We start from the raw sequence: 21184 nt of genomic DNA on the forward strand, positions 1-21184 counted from the left end.
AATACTTACACCTCAGATCTCTTGAGGGAAATGGTTTTCCAAATGCTGGTAAAAGGATTAAACAGATAATTGATAGGACTTTTTGAAATATGAAGGACAGGGTTAAGCTGATTTATATGTGGTATACCAGTATGTAGTAAAGTGTAAAAATAGAGATGAAGCATCATGTTGAAGATCTGCATTTTTAGTAAGGCACATGAACACAAAAATACACAAACACACATCTTTTCTGCTTGCTGATAACAATAAGATCCTCAACTTGATAGAAATAAATACAAATGACACATGCCATGAAAAAACTAAGTGACTAAACAGAAGAGAGGTTTTTTTTTCTTTTTTCTTTTCTTTTTTTTTTCCACAAACCCATTTTTTTTTTTTCTTTACTGGCAAGGCTGGAAAGAACAGTGTCATATTATTTCTAGGGAAATCACAGAATGAAAAAAAAAACAAACTCATTCTAGAACACAAAGATCTGAATAACAAGAAATATGCTAGACTATGTCATTCCCACACTTCAGTCAAAATCAAAATACAGTCATTGGGTAAAATTTGCTACAACTGCAAAATATTATTCAGTAACTTAATTTGGAGGGGGGAGTAGGGGAAGATATGCTGAGGAATGGATATATTGTGCTTAAATCAAAAAAACTTGCATGCATGTGACTGTTTTCTTTCTCACAAAAAGTGAATATATATAGTAGCAAGACTAATATTTATGTGAATTATTATAAATGTTAAGTTCCTTGAAAATGCATAGAGAATGAACATTATTAAACAGACCCTCTAAATCCTTCCTTTACAGTAACAAAAAGGATCATTTTAACTTTTCTGAAGGGTGTGTGAAGAAAAAATAATAGCAACTGTTTAGAAATTCCCTGTTTATTCTTTTGGTGTAAAAATTCATTGCTAGCGTATTTAAGATAAGTGGGTGGGAAAACAAGCAAGATTCTTAGAATGTATTTTCAAGTACTCTTGTCCTAGTCAGGGTACTGGATGACTCCACTGATCAGGGCTTGCTGAGCAGTTACTACTCTCTTATAGGGGGAAGAACTGATTCAGCATGGAATTTATGTTCTTAAAAATTATGTTCTGCATTAAAAGAAAAGAAACAGCATTCATGTAATATTTTGGCTTATACCTTAATCTCCCACGCCAGGAAACCAAGGCAGAGAAACCTTAACTTTTTCTCTCTGCAATTCATGGTGTTAATAAACTATGTACGATGTGGTCATTACAGTGGCTGTGGGAAACATGAGAGTTTTCTAACTTTTAGTGATTATATAATCAAACTTTTCACAGCAACAATGCATTGACATTTAATTCTCTTGTTTAATAAAACAAAAATATTTTGATTTATTAGCTATAAATATATTTTCTCTTAATTTTTTGGAAGTACAATGCAAGGCTGAAAAATGATTTTTATCTTAGTATATGTGATTTATTTGACACTTGGTCCTGGAAAGACAGTTGGCATAATGCTCAGAAGAGTTAGGTATTCTGATACCCATCAAGCATTCAGAAAAGTATCATATGATGAGTAAATAAAAATGAATGTTTTATCTTCTAGTATTATAAGGTAGGCCAAGGGCAACTTCACATTCATTATATCATATTTATTCTAAGTGGATCTTTCTCATAATCTATTTGACAGAAAGTCACATTTTGACTTGACTGAAAAGCTTGATCTCCATAATTCTTTTATCCTCTATATCTGATTCATCACACAGCGCTGAAAATTCATCTCAAAAAATTTCTCCCAAATGTATTCTCTTTTTTATTTCTATTGATGTTTTCTCAGCTTAGCCACAACCTTTTTTTGTTTTTGTTTTTGTTTTTTGAGCTACCATTGCAATAATTTCATAATTGATTATTTTTCAAACTGTTAGCTAAAACAATTGCTGGATCATAAATTTGGGGACACATCAGCAATTTTTAAAGAATGAAAAAGTATCGATTATAACAGAAAATGAATGCAGTGTTCCATACACAAATTTTTATAGGAACTTGTTTCAAATTTACATGAGTGTGTAGTAATGGTAGCTGGGGAAGAAATGGTAGGAGTATATCATGATGTAAGTCATATTTCTTGCTGTGCATCTTTATTCAATAGCATTGAGGAACATTGCTCTAACCAGTTCTGTGACACAAGGACTCTGGGTTGATCCTTCTGATTCAAGGATAGTATCATTCTGTTAATATTCATATTTGATCACATTATTATTCTAACTAACCAAATCTTCAGTGATATCAGGCCAACTTGACCCTACCCTTACATTCTTAAATTTTTCTCTACACATGTTCCTGTCATAGATCCCAGTGGCATCAGACAATTCCACGTACTTTGCTATGTTTCTTTATTTATGATGATGATGCCTCTACCTGAAATGACCTCCTCAAGACATCCTAGGCTCCAACATTAAAAAGTCATATTTTTCCCTTAAAACTTAAAGGTTAATACCCACTGCAATGCTTTACATGATTTTTTGGGCAGAACGAATTACTTCTGCTGCAATGTTTTAAATATTTACTTATATCTTTATTCTAACAGGAATGGAACTTGAGTATATTTAGTTTCTTGTATGGGGCTGATACTTTAATGCAAGCAAACCATAATCATAATGATGGTTACTCTGTGTATGTGAACTGAGGACCTGTTTTAAATGGTACTTGATCTCTCAGTCTTCTTGGGATGCTGCTTAGGCTTCAAAACAAGTCCTAAAAACACATAGGCCTCTAGGCCAGATGTTAACTCTGAAAAATGGATAATTTTGCCTGGCTATTTCCTCGTTAAAAGGAACAGGCTCTCCTGGGCTTGTGATGATAAATATCGAAGAAAAAAAGCAAATCTACCACCTGATTTGGGCCCCCAGGTAGTCAGTTTGTGAGCTCTGCCCCAAATCTTCTCATTCCCTGTACAATCACCTCAATTTTTATTTTTAACTTGTTCATTCTGTTAAACATATTAAAGCTGTATCACTAGAAAGTAGATGTAGTGTGTGCTTTAAATGAAAGAGAAACGTTACTAATAAATACATGTTAAATTAAAAACAGCATTTAAAGCATAGCTGTTAGAATGTTTAACTCTCAGAAGGTAATTACATCAAAATAAAAAAATCATCCTAAAAGTTAAAAAGTTGGAATTATTTAAATTAAAAGAAGAAATACAATCTGTTTCAATGATGTCCCTATTGTAGGTGACCAGTACTTTCTGTGAGCAGAGACATGCTCATTTAAAACAAATTAGGGAAGATTAGAGAAGTTTTCATTTGGATTTTTTTGGTCACACTCAAGGCATATGGAAGTTCCTGGGCCAGGGGATGAAACTTTGCCACACCAGAGACCTGAGTCACTGCAGTGACCACACCAGAGACCTGAGTCACTGCAGTGACCACACCAGATCCTTAGCCTGCTGAGCCACATGGGGACTCCTCGTTCTGATTTTTAAAACCACCCATAAGTCAAAAGTCACCCATAAAAGTATTGGTACACCATAAAAGTATGATAAGTAGAAAAAAAGATATAACACTGTTTAGCATTCTTCTAATTGGTAGAAACCCTCCCCTGTTTATGTTACCAAAGTATTACAGTTTCAGTTTGTGGTTTGTATAAATGAAACTCCTAGTTCTTCCTTAACCAAGACAATGTTCTATTTTTGGTCAAACATCATATAAAATATTGAGATATGCTGAAAAGTTTCTTACATATTAAAACTAACTATGACAGAAATCTTCTCAGCAGATAATTAAAGAATAGATCAGAAATATCTTTGTACTGAAGGAACCAAATTAAGTATTCCAAACATTAAAAGTTTTCTTAAGTTACCTCTATAGAGGATCATGTCTAGGAAATTAGAAAAATTAGAGTGAGGAGCAAGGTATGTGTAGTTACATGTTTAAAAGTGAAGTGAGATTATTATAAAGGATTACAATCACTGAGGCTAAAAAGCATGAAAAACACTTCCTCACAATACCATGGTAAGATGATGTAGGCAAAGAATAAGGGTAAAAATATCAGTTAAAAATTCAACAATCCTGGAAAGGGAATTATTTTCCCATCCCAAAATGAACTGCCTTAAAAGTTAGTTCCATTCATTTGAATACTTAATTCCTTCTGTCTTCCTGGCAGTAATGCTTTGTTCTTGATTCTATTATTGTTGTTAATGTACTATTTTGTTGTTACTGTACTGTTTTAGTGTTCCTCTCTCCATGTTTATCTTCTCCATCAGAATGCAAACTCCAAACACAACAGGCCATGCCATTTATCTTTATATCCTAATATCTACTAAAGCCCCTCAGAACTTGTCATGTAGTGGCTCTTCGATAAATGTTTGCTGAATGAAAAAACACCTGTTGAATTAATGTGACAACAAATTAATGGAACCACTGCTTCTATTTCCACTTTTAAGTTCCAAATAAGTGTTCTTTTATTTTTAAAATAATCATATCTAGGGGCCATACATTTATGCCAAACGTGATACTAATACTCAACAAATAGTTATGAGACCCTAATTTTGAACTTCTTTCCTAAATAATTTTTAATCATAATAGAAAAATTCCTCTCAGTTCTTTAGAGGATAACCATGCTTTTGATGTGAGACTGTGGTTTTTCAGACTGATCATTTATATAATTCACTAAGTATAATTAGAGCTATCAGTTACTACCTTATGCCAGATACTATACATATCTAACTTATTCAAACTTTAAAGAACATCTATATAATTAATCACAAGTAATCATATTTTACAAATGAGGAAAAAAAGTTTCAGCTTGGACACAAATCTTCGGAGCTGGAATTTAATTCGTCTGTGAATCTAAAGCACTAAGAATCCAAAATTTACTTCCCAATATGGCAGGTTCTAATGATTTTGATTATCCAAAATACATATTCATTGCCCTCACACACACTACACCTGACACGAACGGCAGAATACTCTGAACTCTAGACTACAAAACTCTATAAGTTGCATTTTTATGTGTTTGTTAAAAAAACATATTTCATTCTAAATGTCATGTAGGTAGTGCTGGAGCTATAATCTGACCCCACTGTATCACTCTTCCCATTTATACTCCAGATTTTTACTATAACTTTCAAAGCTGAAACTGTTTTCATTCCCAATTTAACAACGGTATGTGTGTTCACGTCAAGGGGAAATACACACACACACACACACACACTCACACACACTGAGATGGTAAGAAAAACAGAAGTTAAGCTCCTTTTCAAATATAAAACACTTGTAAGCCTCCCTCTAAAAAATAATCACTATTAACATTTGGTACTATACTAAATTTCTACATTCTAAAAAAAACGTTTCTAGCAATGGCGTAAGTCAACATGTGGTTCCAAGAATTTTGATCGATGCCAGTGAAGTAGCTATGGGAAGTGGGAGGTCTTTTCTCCCAGAAAAATGTCAGAGTCCCTTCCCCAAAACTACTAAATGAGGTTTATGTAAAACGATTTCTCTCCCTTTTGATAATGCTTGCATACACCAGTTCTTCTTTACATATTTTATACATACCAAGGTCTTGACATCATCACACTTACAATAATCTGTAAGAGTCATTAAAATTTAATTTTATTTTTCTTTGGCTAAGAAGTGACACTTTTCCCCTAATTTTAAGACTTAACACCAGCTTGCATACCTCAGGAGGAAAGTCAATGCTCCAGGACTGAAGGAAACAAAAACCATATTAGAAGATACAGTATTAAGTGGAAAATATTATTTCCACAAGTTGACTGATGAGAAGGAAGTTTATTCATACAAGAAGGCAACCAGAAGGAAAAAAAATAATTCAAACAATAATGCAAGTTGACAGGATCTATTCTAAAGTTGTCTACTGAATCATAAGAAAATAGTTATAGAGTTTCAGAACCAGATAAGAGTTTGAGTCCATCTAGTTCAATAACTACATTGGGCACATCAGGAAACTGACACCCAAAATGGTTTATATTACTTGTTCAAAATCACACAGCTCTACTTAGTGGCAAAGGCCAGCAAGAGGACCCCAGTTTCTAAATTCTCGGATGAGTATTATATTTTTTTAAGGCCACATCCACGGCATATGGAAGTTCCCAGGCTAGGGTCAAATTGGAGCTGTAAACCACTAGCCTGCACCATAACCACAGCCACACTGTGGGATCCAAGCCGTGTCTGTGACCTACATCATGGCTCACAGCAATGCCAGTTCCTTTAACCCACTGAGCAAGGCCAGGGATCGAATCCATGTCCTCAGTGATACTAGTTGGGTTTGTTACTGCTGAACCATGATAGGAACTCCCTCTGATGAGTGTTATTTCAATTACACTTCAGGGGAGAATACATACTGCTTAGCCAGAAAGACAATTTAATTCCAAATATTATATCTTCTGTGTACCTGGATCACAAGACATAATTTTATCACCATGAATGTACTACCAATACGTTAATTCCAAGCCATCAAAAGGAAGAAAGATTTACAATTTACTGGTAACTGATTTGTGTTTGGGTTTATTTCAGACAACTGCACACATACTATTTCTATACCCACAAAAAAGGGAAGCTTGAGATTATTTTCCTTGTGTTACATGTAAAGAAACTGGAGATTAGAGAAGTTAATCACTTAAGAATTAATATATACTAGATGGAAAAGATGGAACTTGAAATCAGATTTACCTGACTTAAAAGCTTATTCATATTGGATTAAGATATCAGCCCCCATTAGGGAAAAGATCGCAAGTATCCTGCTTGTTTACCTGTCTTTAGAATATTTTGACATATTTTTGGCACATAATAAGTGCTTAATAAAAGAAAGTTCTCACAGCATGGTCCAAGAACCACAACTGGAGAAAATGCTAAACATCATAAAGTCAGCTTGGTGTTTGCTTGATTTTTTAAATTGTTTTTTCCTTTTAGCTTTATTAAGATATAATTGACAAGTAACAGTGGGTATGTTTAAGGTGCACAGCATGGCTATTTATATATGTACATATTATGAAATGTTTGCCATGACACAGTTACCATTCACATAGTTACCACTGTGTGTTTGTGATTTTGTTATTCAGTGTGCTTTGTTGGTCTATAGTTTGAAGAATGGCTGGTACCTTGTAGAAATGTCACACATTGAAATGACATTCTCTCTTTGGTCTTTCATGCTAAGTCATCAAAATTAGAAATGTAACCTAATTAGACCATTTCTCACTGGTCTTCATGTTTCAGAGTAAACATACAACAACAACAAAAAAAGAGGAGTTCCCGTCGTGGTTCAGTGGTTAACAAATCCAACTAGGAACCATGAGGTTGCGGGTTTGATCCCTGGCCTCATTTAGTGGGTTAAGGATCAGGCGTTGCCATGAGCTGTGGTGTAGGTTGCAGATGCCTCTGGATCCCGCCTTGCTGTGGTTCTGGCGTAGGCCAGTGGCTACAGCTCTTATTAGACCCCTAGCCTGGGAACCTCCATATGCCACATGTGCGGCCCTAGAAAGACAAAAAAGACAAAAAAAGAAAACAACAACAACAACAAAAAACCTCAAGCTCAAGTACAGTACTGATTGTTATTTCTCATCGAAAAAGTTATGTGTTTCCAACCTTCATTTGAAAAATATAGTATTAGAGTTTTGAGTATGCAAGAAAAAAAGCTCTGTTGGTGCTTCCTTCTTCAACTTACTGTTTACACTCAGCAAGGTCACTCAGACTCTGTTCTATAGAAAACAGTGTTTGTTCATTGAAGGCTTAACGTCCTCAGAGGGACCAATTGGAACCAATCTGAATTATTCAACATTCATTTTCCGTCATCCAAAAACTGCTACATTTTAAAACATGGCGTATTCACATTCACTATCATTTTCCTTTCCATGAATTATACAGCTCATATATTCCTTTATTTTCTCAGACTGCCTTCCATCATCTATCCCCCCATAACTATCTTCATTATCTTTACCTTTAGACTATTTTCAGTATTACCATCTTTGCCCCTGTAATTTATCACCTAGCAATCTTCCTGAAATTGAAATTTGATCATGCCATTCCTCTACTGAGTGGCTCTATGGACTACCTGCTAAATTAAGTCTGATCTCCTTAGCAAGATACAATGGACTCTGCATAACCTGTCAACCTCCGTCTCCAGCCTCACCTGCTTCCATTGACCCACACAACCTTCTCTCCAAGCATACTGAATCTACTCACACATCCATAAAAGCCACTCATTCCTCTGCCCAGGTTCTTTGGCACATCATAGGTCCAGTTTGGACTAGGTCTCACTCTCTTTTCTCTCCCTGCTATACTTACCTCTTCAGTTGTTATTAAAACTTAACTCAAGTGTTGCTTCTTTTAGGAAATCATCCTTTATCATCCAGCCTATGTCTCTTATCTGCCTCATTATCAGTGCCTGCTTCTCTGAGTACTTCTAATACAGCATTTTGAATTATCAATTCATTACTTTATTTCCTTTACTAGACTATAATCATCTCAATATAAAGAATTGCTCTCCATTTATCTATCTTCCTGAAAAAACAGGTGAATAAGAAAGTGAAAGAGTTAATAAATAAACTATAAGACCAAAGCTCTGTTATGCATCACTTGAAAACAATAAATACTGAAAAGTTTAGTTGTGTTTGGCTCTGGAGTACATATTTTGGGCCAATGTCCACTTACAGATGAATAGTAAAAAAATTACAAATGATTTGAATCCCAAAATAAAGCCGTAGTTTGAAAATCTATGGAATGACCAATTGCTGTTGGCTAATGCTCCTTTGATGTCAGGGGAGAATGATTGCTGTAATATTTTATATTAACATGAACCTTATCATTAAAGCTTGGTTTATCATCTTACTCTGTCCTATGATTTGGATGTCATTGCATTTTGCCTCTTCTAGTATCTTCTTTATTGAGGGCTTTTTCTTCTTTTTATCTTTGATTTATTTATTATCATGGTCCTCCCATCTGCAATATGTTCATACTTCTATACCACTATGTTCCTTTCCTGCTTATAACAGGAACAACAACAAAAACCCAACATGGAAAAACAAACCAACAAACTATAAGGACCTCTCTTGAATTACAGGATACCATGTAAATCTTTAACATGGAGAAATGATCCTTCATTATTTAATGTCAACATATGTTGCCCTTTCCCCTTCCACATTGTCCCTTGTTATGAATCTAATGGTAGAGTAGTCACAAACTCTGTCTCATCCGAAGACCATTGGAAGAATTTTTTAATAGCATATGATATCACTTATATGTGGAATCTAAAACATGGCACACATGAACCTATCTACAAAACAGAAACAGACTCACAGACATAGAGAATTTGTTGCCAGGGTGGGGGGTTGGGGAGGAGTAGGATAGACTAGGAGTTTGGGCTTATAGAGACAAACTACTACATTTAGAATGGATAAGCAATGAATTCCTACTGTACAGCACAGGAAGCTATGTCCAGTTTCCTGGGATAGACAATGATGGGATATGGTCTAAGAGAGGAAATGTAAAAAAAATAAAATTAAATATTTCTTGTCCCTAAAAACAAAACAAAACAAAAACAATAAAGAAAGTATTTGTCTTTGTGTTTACTGGTCCCTTTGCCTGAGATTCCTCTTTCCCATGTGTTGAATGACTAATCATCCAGATGTGCAGTGATTTACTCATCCTTTCTTGCTGTGTGTTATAAAATGCAATTATACTTAAACAATTGTTCACATTTGGACAGATTCCTAGAACTGGAAATGGTGAATAAAAGAATCCACTATGTTTAAGGTTTGGTGGACATTATCAACTTAATTTTTAGAAAAGTTATGTCAATTTACATTTTTTAAAAAGCATTTCACGGGAGTGCCAATTATCAATATAACTTTGCACTGAATATTAAGGATTTTAAATATCCTTGTTAAATTGATAAATGAGACGTTGCATTTGCTTATAATACTGCATTTTTAGCAAATGAAGCAGGTATTTTAAAATAATGTTTTAAAATTTAAAATACTTTGTTAAGTCATTGCCATTTCCGTTAAATAAAAGTTTCTTGTAGATAAAATCTTTTTAACCAAGAAGTGATAGTTTTGGAAAATAAAAAGTTAGAGCCTTACCTCACATCACAATCCATAACAAATCCTCTATTTGGTTTTAAGTTAAATTTTAAAAATCATAAATAATTAGAATGAAATAGAAATTCTGATTTCTACCCAGAACATGAATTTTATGGTTAAAATCAACAGAAGTCACAAAGATAATTGTTTTCTAAAAGCTATAAAATTTCAAAGTTCCAGCAGTGGCGCAGTGATTTAAGAATCCCACTGCAGTGGGTTGGGTCCCTGTGGAGGTGCCAGTTCAATACCTGGCCTGGCACAATGGGTTAAAGGATCCAGCATTGCTGTAGCTGAGGCACAGGTCACAGTTGTGGCTTGAATTCAGTCCTTGGCCTGGGGGAATTTCTATATGCCATGGGTGCAGCCATAAAATAGGAAAGAAAAAAAACGCACAAAATTTTCATAGATCAAAACTATGAATAAAATACTAAGTAAAAATAAAGTACAAACTAATGCACATATCACATAAGCAATGTTGCTATTTCTAACACAAACTAAAACTTTCTAAAATATAAGATGATTATTTTAATCAATAAGATCTAAAAAAATGTTTATAATGCACTGCTCCAGGCTCCATACCAGAAATGTAGTTGTTTTCAGTTGAAACATTTGAGTTAAGGACAAATAATCTCAGTGAGAATGCAAGGGAAAAAAAATAAGGCCATTTTTTTGTGAACACATAGAAAAGTAAGCATTTTTCTCTCCCAGAAAAGAGTATATTTTGCTATAAAAATTAAGCATAGAAGGTCAAAGAGGATGATTTAAAGTTAGTTAAAAATTATCCACCAGTGGAGAATCAAGCATTGACTGAGTTATAAAAATGCATTGTATCAGTCAAAGTAAGTCAATTCTTCCATTTTTTTCTTTTATGAAATATCTCTTCCCTTCTCTTAGGAAGCTATGTTATCATAAAGTAAAACATTTTTATCTTATTATTTTAGTTTCCTGAAGAAATATATCTCTTCACTACAATTATTTCTAATTTTATATACTTAGACATTATAGACACTCCTATCTGAGGCATGTTCCTGTGTCTTCACATTTCATATTATCTAATATGTTATTCAGTGTCAACTATATGTATATTTGATAAATTTGGGGAAGGTTTTTCTTCTTGTTTATATAAGACAGTGAGAATTAGCATTTTGCATTTCTAACCAATGGTCATGGCTATCAAAAAATGTGTTAAATTAACTTCCAACTACAACATTTCAAGCAAGATATGCTTTAGTATCTTTCATCATTAGTTTCAATTTACAGTTTACGCATTTCTTTACTATATTTTCCATGTGATATTTAGAGAATCATTTCAAAATGATAGACCTATTATTATTATTATCACTGGATATTTGGAATATATTTAAAAACTAAGCTATTCACCCAACAATGTACTTCCTGGCTTCATATTTTTCATTTTATTTTTTTGTCAGTATATAGTTGAATTACGATAGTATATTCGTTTCAGCTCTACAACACAGTGATCCTAGTAATTGTCAGGAATCCAGCTTTTCCGATTCCCAATATCTAGGACACTCCTCTATACTATTCAGCATAGTATATCATGCAGTATATCATCATAGTCCATATATCATCTGTATTTTCTTTTCAAATGTTAAGGGTTTAAGTGCCATAAATGACCTTACATATGACTCCTCTTACATATTCATCTTGGAATTCAATGTTGTGTAAATTTTAAGAAAACAATACATGAACACAAACTAAAACTTTCTGAAATCCTACGTTATTTCATTCAATAAATAAATAGCTCATACTTCAATGTATCAATTTTGATGCTAGATTCTGAGATACAGACTAAATAAGTGAGACATGTTGGGGAGTTCTGGCTTCTCTAGAGCATTCATTCTGAGAAGTCCTGTACTTAGCAAACCTTAAGAATCACCTGGGTACTGTGATTAAATGCACATTCTAACTCGGCAGGTCTGGTGCAATTTCTGACATTCTGTATTTCTTTCTAACAAGCTTCCAGGTGATGTCAATGCTGGTAATTCAGAAACAATCTGAGTAGCAAACAAATACACACACACACACACACACACATACATACACATATATACATATATATTTAAATGTATATTTTAAGTGATCATTCATTGCTGTTCCTGTATTATTTGGGAAAAAATATGAACCAAGAGGAAATTAGAAGGGCATTCATCAAGCATGGCAGGAACTAAGGAGGTTAACTAACAAAGAAAAAAATGAGCAAATAGAATATAGTTGTCTTGGCTAGAGGAAGATGAGGACACGATAGAATGGAGAAAAGGAAGGTAGAAAGAAATAAACAAAATTAAATTTTAAATTCCAACCAGCCAAAACAATGACCAAAAGTGTTTTGTAGCTCTTAATTAACCATTTCTGAATCACTCAAGTCATATTCATTATGTCTAGTATCTCTGTTTAAGCACAGTGGGAAGTGGCATTTGATGGTCAAAAACATCAGTCACCAATTGCAACTGTTAATTCCTCTCCCAGTGTCCTCTGTATAATATCAAAGAGAGTACACTGTGGGACCAGGGTGACTTTAGGATCAGGCTGGACATGGTCTTTCTTCTACAGAAAACCAGTACTGACAGGCTGCTTGACACTTCTTACAATTCCAAGTTAGCTCAAAGAATGGAAAGAATGTACTATCACTTTTCCACACCAAGGTGGGGGGAAGAGAAGACCAGGGAAGATGGAATGAGGACTTGTTTTTCCACCACCTTTCAGCATTAATATCAGGAAATATCTTACTTTTTTTTGTTTTCAATAGAAAAGCACTACTGTTAAGTTTATGAAATTTCTGGAGTTCCCATGGTGGCTCAGCGGAAACAAATCTGACTAGGAACCATGAGGTTGTGGGTTTGATCCCTGGCCTCACTTGGTGAGTTAAGGATCCAGCATTGCCAAGAGCTGTGGTGTAGTCTGCAGATGCAGCTTGGATCTGGCGTTGCTACGGCTGTGGCATGGGCCAGTAGCTGTAGCTCCAATTAGACCCCGAGCCTGGGGATCTCCATATGCTGCAGGTGAGGCCCTATAAACCAAAAAGAAAACAAGAAAAAAATTTCTGAGTATTGAGAATACAAATATTAGAACATACATTTTTTTTTTTGTAAATATACATGGGACTAAATTATTCAAAAAAGTTAAAAAATAAATGTGGGAAAATTTAAGAGAAATTTCAATATCATTTTGCAAAATCCAAAAAATTTTCACCCCTAGTTTTATTATTTAATGTAAGATATACACTGTTATAATAATTTTATTCCTAACAGAAAATTTTATAAAAGGCTCAAGTAAGGATTCAGAGATAGTTTTAAAAAGATTGCATGAAAGGAGGTTTCTAACCCTGTGTTATTTTACTTCTAGTGATATATAACTTATCTTCTAAACTCTAAATTCTTGAAATTTTACAGCATACCTTTAGATAAATAATTATATATTGGGTAAACTTAGGGCTGAGATTTCATAAAGGCAATTCTATCACTCTGTGGGTTCTGTGAGTAGGTAAACTGTCACATTCTAGGAATAGAGAAAGAATTCATACAATAATCTTAGTTTCTAAAGAAACCTAGAAAACTAAAATAGAAAAACTTTTACTCCAATATCACCTACAATGAACTCTGCTTGGACCCTATACTGGGTAATGGTTTTCTTCTGCAGCACTGACTCACTCTTTCCAATATTTAACATACATCAGGCCATCCAACTATCAAATATAGAATTTAGTATCAATAGGACAGTGTCTCATATGTTTATCAGATTAGGCAAGGTTTATAACATATCAGTACCAGGTTAAATTAAAATCTTGCTTATCTGGAGCTATATGACAAGATCTTTAACATCGCCAGAATTTTATCATCTTTTATGAATTTCCCCTATAAGAAGGATACCAAGTCAAGAGAACCAAGATATCTTCAATCTGAGTGACAGACCACCCGTGTTTCTCTATCCTGACCTCCTCGCAACATGTAACTCACAGATTGAGGAAATATGACTAGGTGTCTTGAGGACTGCACATACAAAGGATACGGATCGAGTGGACATAACACTACTATTTGAATTATCATTTTGGGCATTATTTACTAAGAAATAAAAATATTTCTCTTAGGTTCATTTTTCTGTTACTTTGACAAATATGAAACCTAGACTCTACAAATCAGTTCAATATTTAGTCAGTGATTAGAGGATCAAAGAGAGCCTTTAATTGATTTTCTTTTTCCCCTTTATACATCATGTAATGATACTGATCAGGGCTCCTATTTTGTGTAATATCCTATCAAACCCAGCATTTATTTTAATAGATTAACTTATGATACAAACAGCTACTGGGGGAGAATCTCTTTAGGAGAAAAAATGTATGACCGTGTGTGTGTGTTGCTACCATCATATGTGCACTCATACAACATGAACACTTTCCACAGGCTTATTTAAAAACATTGCAAAATATTAAAAATAACATTCTCCAAAACTACACTTCAGAACAATAATGCCATGTATCTGTGCCTTGCCCTTCTCAATAGGGTAACTGTTTGAAGCAAAAGATTCCTGTTTGCATGTAACAATGCAGTCCTCACATCATTAAACAAAGAAGACAGCATTTTATTTCCTTAAAGCACTTTAAAAAAAATAAAGTAAAAGTTTACATATAACCAAGGCTGAATGAAGATTTTATCTAAAAATGATGCTTTGCTTAATAAAGTTAGCGGTTAACTTGAATGCTAATACCTGGGTAAATCTGATCCTTGAGGGGTCAAGGAACTAATAGTGCACTCTGTGAGCAGACAGGCTTAAGAATATCTTTCCCATAATAAACATACTATCCAACAAGAAAAACGGGAAGCAAACTGGGAACCATAGGCTATTCATGCAAACAAACAAAACTCTGTATAGTACGCATACACACAATACAGCTCTGGGAAGGTTAGAAAGTTGAAAGATTTTAAAGACTGTTACTAAAATTTGTAACAATTTTAACCATTTTGATATAGAAGAAAAATATTTCAAGGAATGGGGCTTTGAGTTTTAAAGCAAAAATCCTTTTTAATGTTCTAAAGTAGAGGAGACATTTGAACAGTTTTTTTTTTTTTTTTAAAAAAAGGGCACATATACTCAGGGAAAGAAAAGATATTTGGCACACAAACGAAAGCCAGATGCCATGAGAGATGAGAGTTTTAGAAAGGATGGAAGTCTGGTATAATGATATGTCATTGAAGTCCCCTGTGTCCATGAGACTCAAAGGAATGAGTTCACCAAGTAGATATTGTTACAAGAAAAGTTTTTCTGCAGGGATTATTTGGTTTTAATGCTAAGGATGTTCTTGTCAAAGTTTTTTTGTGGAAAATCAAAACCTAATCCTAAACAGCACTTCCCTAGTATATATTTTAAGCTAGAACATTTCAACTTCTACTTTTGGAAACCAGTAAAAAGAGAAAAAAACAAAATAATTCTGGCAGTAATTTTCATACCTTCATTAATATGCTTATCCCTCAATGTCTTTAATACTTCTTGGTGTTCTAGACTCTTAGGTTTGGTCACTAATATGTTCCTGTTAAGTAAGTTTTTAAAATAACCGTAGCTTAGAAAAGTATAAAGGACCTCTTGGCTTTCTACTGCTAAAAACACTACATTCACTACCAGTGAATGACTGGTAGATAAATAAGTTCTAAAGATCTAACGTGTAGATAGCATAGTGATTACAGTCAAAGACACTGTACTATCAACTTCAAAATTTGATGAAATGCTAGATTTTAACTGTCCTCACCACAGGAAAAAGAAGAGAGAATTCTGTGATCTGACTGGTGTGTTAACTGACACAACAATCTTAATTTCAGAGTCAGAGGTGAGGCTGAAACAAATGGGTTCTGTAAATCCCAGTGCTAAAGCTTAAAGGGGTACAGGAACAGAATCAGATCACATTTGGATCCTGTATCCCTCCAGCACTAATCAACTTCACTAATTCTCTCCTTTACATTGCAACTATTTCTACTATGTTCTAAAATGTTTCCTTCTTTATTTCACTGGCCTTCTAATTTTAGTCTCTTCAGAAATTCCAGAAGCCTAACTTTTTCTCCACAACCATACTTCACACAGACCTCAATGTTTGAAGCTCATTACTTCCACTATCATTCTCTTACCAAATATCTTTGCTTCCTTTTTGCACACAATTTTGTTGGTATATCTCTATGCTGACAGGGTCTTTCTCTCAGTTCAATCAATTTAAAAGTTGAGGTTTTCAAAGCCTCAACTGATGTCAAATCAATCTCTGACCCCATATCCAACTGAGAACAAGGCAAAATGTTTGTAGTTATATTCATTATTATGAACTGTATTCCCTGAGAGTGTTCTCTTATAATTTTTTTTGTGGCTACACCATTTTATAAAAAGCTGTTGCCTGTTTATGATTAATACTTATATAATTAATTATATTTATTTTTTAAGATTACATTTCAAAAGATTTCTTGAAGATCTATACTTTCCCAGAATAGATTCCAGAATATCTTCAAGATTTAAAATTATTTATCAGCCTGAAAAATCAGTGTTTTCATATCTATTTTTATATCATAGTATTCCATATTTCAGTATATACATTTAATATATTCAGTAATTTTTTGGATAACTAAATTAAAGTAAAAAAACTACTCAGATAGAAGAATTGAGAATTTAAAGGTGCCAACTAATACCTACATTAGTTGCAGTCATCATAGTCATCATAATCCTATGTTTGTGTTTCTTACAGTTAATTAAAATTATCCAAACACATGACTCATCAAATATCTGCTGACCATCAGTGAAAATCAACAGGTATGCTTAATTATGTGAGAAAATTAAAAAACGAATATATACTAATATATACAAATACCATGTATAAAGAGTAATGAAGGCAATTTGACCCGATATCAAATAAAAACCTATTAAACTGTGTTCTTAATAATATGCTAAGTAGCTGTCATTCCAAAAGTAAACTTACATGTTACATCATTATACAGCAATGTTCATAATTTTATTAATAAGTTAGCATAATTTATTGCATATAAATAGGATTTTTAATATAATTAATTACATGAATTCACTCACCAATAGAAAAAATAATTCTTTCTTTTAGTGAATAAAATAGTTTTTCTGTGTATTAAATTTAATAAAATTGTCATTTGGCCAAAAAAAAAAAAAAAAGCTGGTGCGAATCTTATTGCCACAAGATCACCTTTTTTTTTCAACGATACAATAATTTTAATTTTATATTCCAGGGTAAATGTAAATTTGGATACTATACATATAAATATATTACAGAAAAATATTTCAGCTTTCAGTAGTTCTTGATATTAATATTAGATTTAAACATTTCTGCTAGTTTTCTACTCCTAAGTATAAAGTCTTTGACAAAATTACAATCCCCAGGAATAGAAGAAAGCTCACCTTATTACAAAATTGTGACTGTCAATCTCTTTTCCACATTCACTATCTAGCAGAATGCCAGAATTCCCAACAACTGCGCAGGTCTTAAATCTGCGATTTTTCATTGGTGAAACTTCAGGTAGGAGGCTGTGCAGATCCTGAGAAATATTTAGTGTCCGGCGCCTATCCAGAACATAGTGTATGACATCACCAGGCTTAAAACTGCTCTTGACCACAGAGACATCGCGTTCTGCATCAAGGAAACGAAGAATGTTCTTCCTATATATGAAATACAAGCAAAGTTTTTCATTAACGAGAACATATTCAAGGACTGGTGATATCATTTACAAACTATTCACGATAAAACGCAAGTTTGTAAATCTAATGTTTAATTTCAGGTGATAGTTAAACCAATCAATTAAGTATATTCTACAGGAAATATATTTTAAAAAATCATTTGCACATAGTTTCTCAATGGTTTTGTAAACAAATACAGAGCATACATACCAACTTGCAGAATCAAAAAACCCCATCTATCAAAAATATAGCGAGAAGTTCATTTATTAAATAAAATTGCCACAACCTGACTTTGCTTAATTGGATAGTATTCTGCTAGCCTTAATTATCAATAGTCATCTATTTTGTTTCATGTTGTCTAGTTAAGGTGAAAAGAAAAAAAACTTGAAATTGTTTGGAATTACACCTTAGTTATAACTCTATTAAAAAGACTGAATTTCCCAATAAAATTAACACACTCAAATCGTGTGTATGTTATAATTATTTGAAAAAAAGTTAAAACTACAGCATGACTTATATGAAGGTTTTCTTCCAAGCCAAGAACCCTGCATGTAAGACAGATACAATAGAGGAAAAGATGGACAGATAGAACCCTGGGCCATGCATGGCAGAGATAACTAATTGTTCCTCAATGTCCTTTCCTCCCTTCTTTGTTTTCATATTTGAATCTTCTAAGTTTTACCTGGGCACATGGATGCTCAGCTAGAACATTTCCAAATTTCCAAACCCAAGTGCAGCTGCATTTGGTCATGTGCATTCGTTTTCTTAAACAGGATATGAGTGGATCAAGGGCATCGCCATATGAGAAAGAATGAAACTTCCAACTTGTTTAAACTAATGTATTTTATTTTTTTATGGAGAACTTACAAATATTAGGCACTATTTTTTAAAATTTTATTATAGTTGATATACAATGTTGCATTAGTTTCAGATGTACAATAAAGTGAATCAATTATACATATATATCCATTTTATTTTCCCTATATAGGTTATTACAGAACACTGAATAGACTTCCCTGTGCTATATGGTAGGTCCTTGTTAGTTATCTATTTTATATACATTAGTATGAGTTAATCCCATCTTCCCAATTTATCCCCCCCACCACAGTTTCCTCTTTGGCAACCATAGCTTGATTTCAAAATCTGTGAGTTTGTTTCTGATTTATTTATTTATTTGTCTTTTGTCCTTTTAGGACTGCACCTGTGGATATGAAGGTTCCCAGGCTAGGGGTCCAATTGAAGCTGTTACTTCCAGCCTAAGCCAGAGCCACAGCAAATGCCAGATCCGAGCCACGTCTGTGACCTACATTACAGCTCACAGCAATGCTGGATCCTTAATCCACTGAGCGAGGTCAGGGATCGAACCCGCAACCTCATGGTTCCTAGTTGGATTCGTTTCCGCTGCACCATGACGGCATCAGTTTTATTACTCTTCACATATAATTAATATCGTATGATATTTGTCTTTCTCTGTCTTACTTCACTTAGTATGATATAGGTCCATCCATGTTGCTTCAAATAGCATTATTTCATTCTTTTTTTATGGCTTGATAAGATTTCCATTGTATAGATATATATCACATCTTCTTTATCCATTCATCTGTCAATGGATATTTAGGTTGTCCCTATGTCTTGACTATTGGGAATAGTGCTACTATAATCACAGGGGTAGATGTATCTTTTGGAATTACAGTTTTGTCTGGATATATGCCCAGGACTGGGATTGCTAGATCATATGGCAACTCTATTCTTAGCTTCCTAAGGAGCCTCCATACTGTTTCCCATAGTGGTTACACCAACTTACATTCCCATCGACACTGTATGAGAGTTCTTTCTCCACACCATTTCCAGCATTTATTATTTATAGACATTTTAATGATGGCCATCCTGACTGGTGTGATATGGTACTTCATGCAGTTTCATTTTTCTAATAATTAGTGATCCTGAGCATCTTTTCATATACCTTTGGCCATCTGTATGTCTTCTTTGGTGATATGTCTATTTAATTTTTCCGACCATTTTTCAATCGGGCTTTATATATATATATATATATATATATATATATAAAGCTGTGTAAGATGTTTGTATATTTGGAGATTAATCCTATGTTGGTTGCTTCATTTGCAAAGATTTTTCTCCTATTCTGTGAGACTCACTTAATTTTAAAGTCTCAATGGAAGCTTAGCCTATTTCATAACTAATAAATTTATACAAGATGTGAGATACTACATAAACATACATCCATATGCTAAGTTAGATAATGGAAAATAAGAAAATTTCTACACTATTTATCTACTATATATATATATCAGATAGATAGGCTAGAAAACTAGTGACCCTTGGCTAGGTCACTTTTTCTAGCCTATCTGATATATATGTATGTATATCAGATGGGCTAGAAAACTAGTGACCCTTGGCATGACGTGGGATAACAGGGATAACACCTAATAAAACTGTTGCCTATAATAATTTGAGGGTCATATCCTATATGTTTAAGCCTATTGTTCTTTGGAAAACTTGCTGACAAGTGCTTATATATTGTTTTATGTTGGTTGCCCCTTTTATCAACATCCTAAAAGAGGCAAAGTCAAGCATGAAACAGCCAAGTTAGAACCTGAGATGGAGAAAAATATCTCTGGCAACAGCCTATAATTTAAACTGTGTGAAAGTCCAGTAATTGGCACTCAAATGTTTCCAATAACCCAATTAGCAAGAGATACAACTATAAATCAGGGTCATCTCGGTGCCTTCTCCTTTAAGTCTACAGATTCAAATGACTTAAGAGTAGCTGTCAATAAATTGAGGGGAAAGAGGAATAGACTAGAATAATTAGGGGAGAATCAGAAGACTAAAGAATTGTATTCAGAGTTCCTGTTGTGGTGCAGCAGAAACTAATCCCACTAGTATTCATGGGGATATGAGTTCGATCCCTGGCATCACTCATTGGATCAGTGTTGGGGATCTGGTGTTGCCATGTACTATGGTGTGGCTCGCAGATGAGGCTTGGATCCCGTGTTGCTATGGCTGTGGTGTAGGCTGGTAGCTATAGCTCTGATTTGACCCTCAGCCTGGGAACCTCCATATGCCACGGGTGCAGCCCTAAAAAAAAAAAAAAAAAAAGAGGAATTGTATTCAGAAGGAACTTTAGGTGGGTATTTATGTCAAGAACTAACTACAAGGAAATAGTTCAGGAGCCTAGTTAGGTTTTTGAGAGAATTATATTGATATTAACATGTAAATCTATGACCTGCCTTACAAAAAGTCTGGGACTGCTTGGTTCTCAAGCTAGTAAATATATATCAACTAGAGGCAATCTGAGAAAATACTCTTCTGGGTTGAAAGTTGGATATTATTTATTGAAGTGCTTTTACTACAAGCTTGTATTTTCAGAGTGCTAAAAACAATGTCATTATTAAACATTCAAGATGTGATAGA

The 21184-nt window shown here is 33.8% G+C and overlaps 1 protein-coding gene across 4 annotated transcripts in view; it reads right to left on the reverse strand.

Annotated features, from left to right (window-relative positions):
• ST8SIA4 (ST8 alpha-N-acetyl-neuraminide alpha-2,8-sialyltransferase 4) overlaps positions 1–21184 on the reverse strand; it is a 91817-nt gene that overhangs the window by 57097 nt on the left and 13536 nt on the right. For all 4 annotated transcript variants that reach the window (XM_085009780.1, XM_085009782.1, XM_085009781.1 and 1 more), the window contains 1 exon segment: positions 17474–17731. In XM_085009780.1, coding sequence (XP_084865906.1) covers positions 17474–17577 — 104 coding nt within the window. In that variant the 5' untranslated portion in view covers positions 17578–17731.

The sequence above is a fragment of the Sus scrofa genome, chromosome 2, assembly GCF_054392235.1.
Source record: "Sus scrofa isolate SSC_HxYL_T2T_F1_AM1 chromosome 2, Sscrofa_HxYL_maternal_Yorkshire_Landrace_v2.0, whole genome shotgun sequence".
In the NCBI taxonomy this organism is placed as follows: domain Eukaryota; kingdom Metazoa; phylum Chordata; class Mammalia; order Artiodactyla; family Suidae; genus Sus; species Sus scrofa.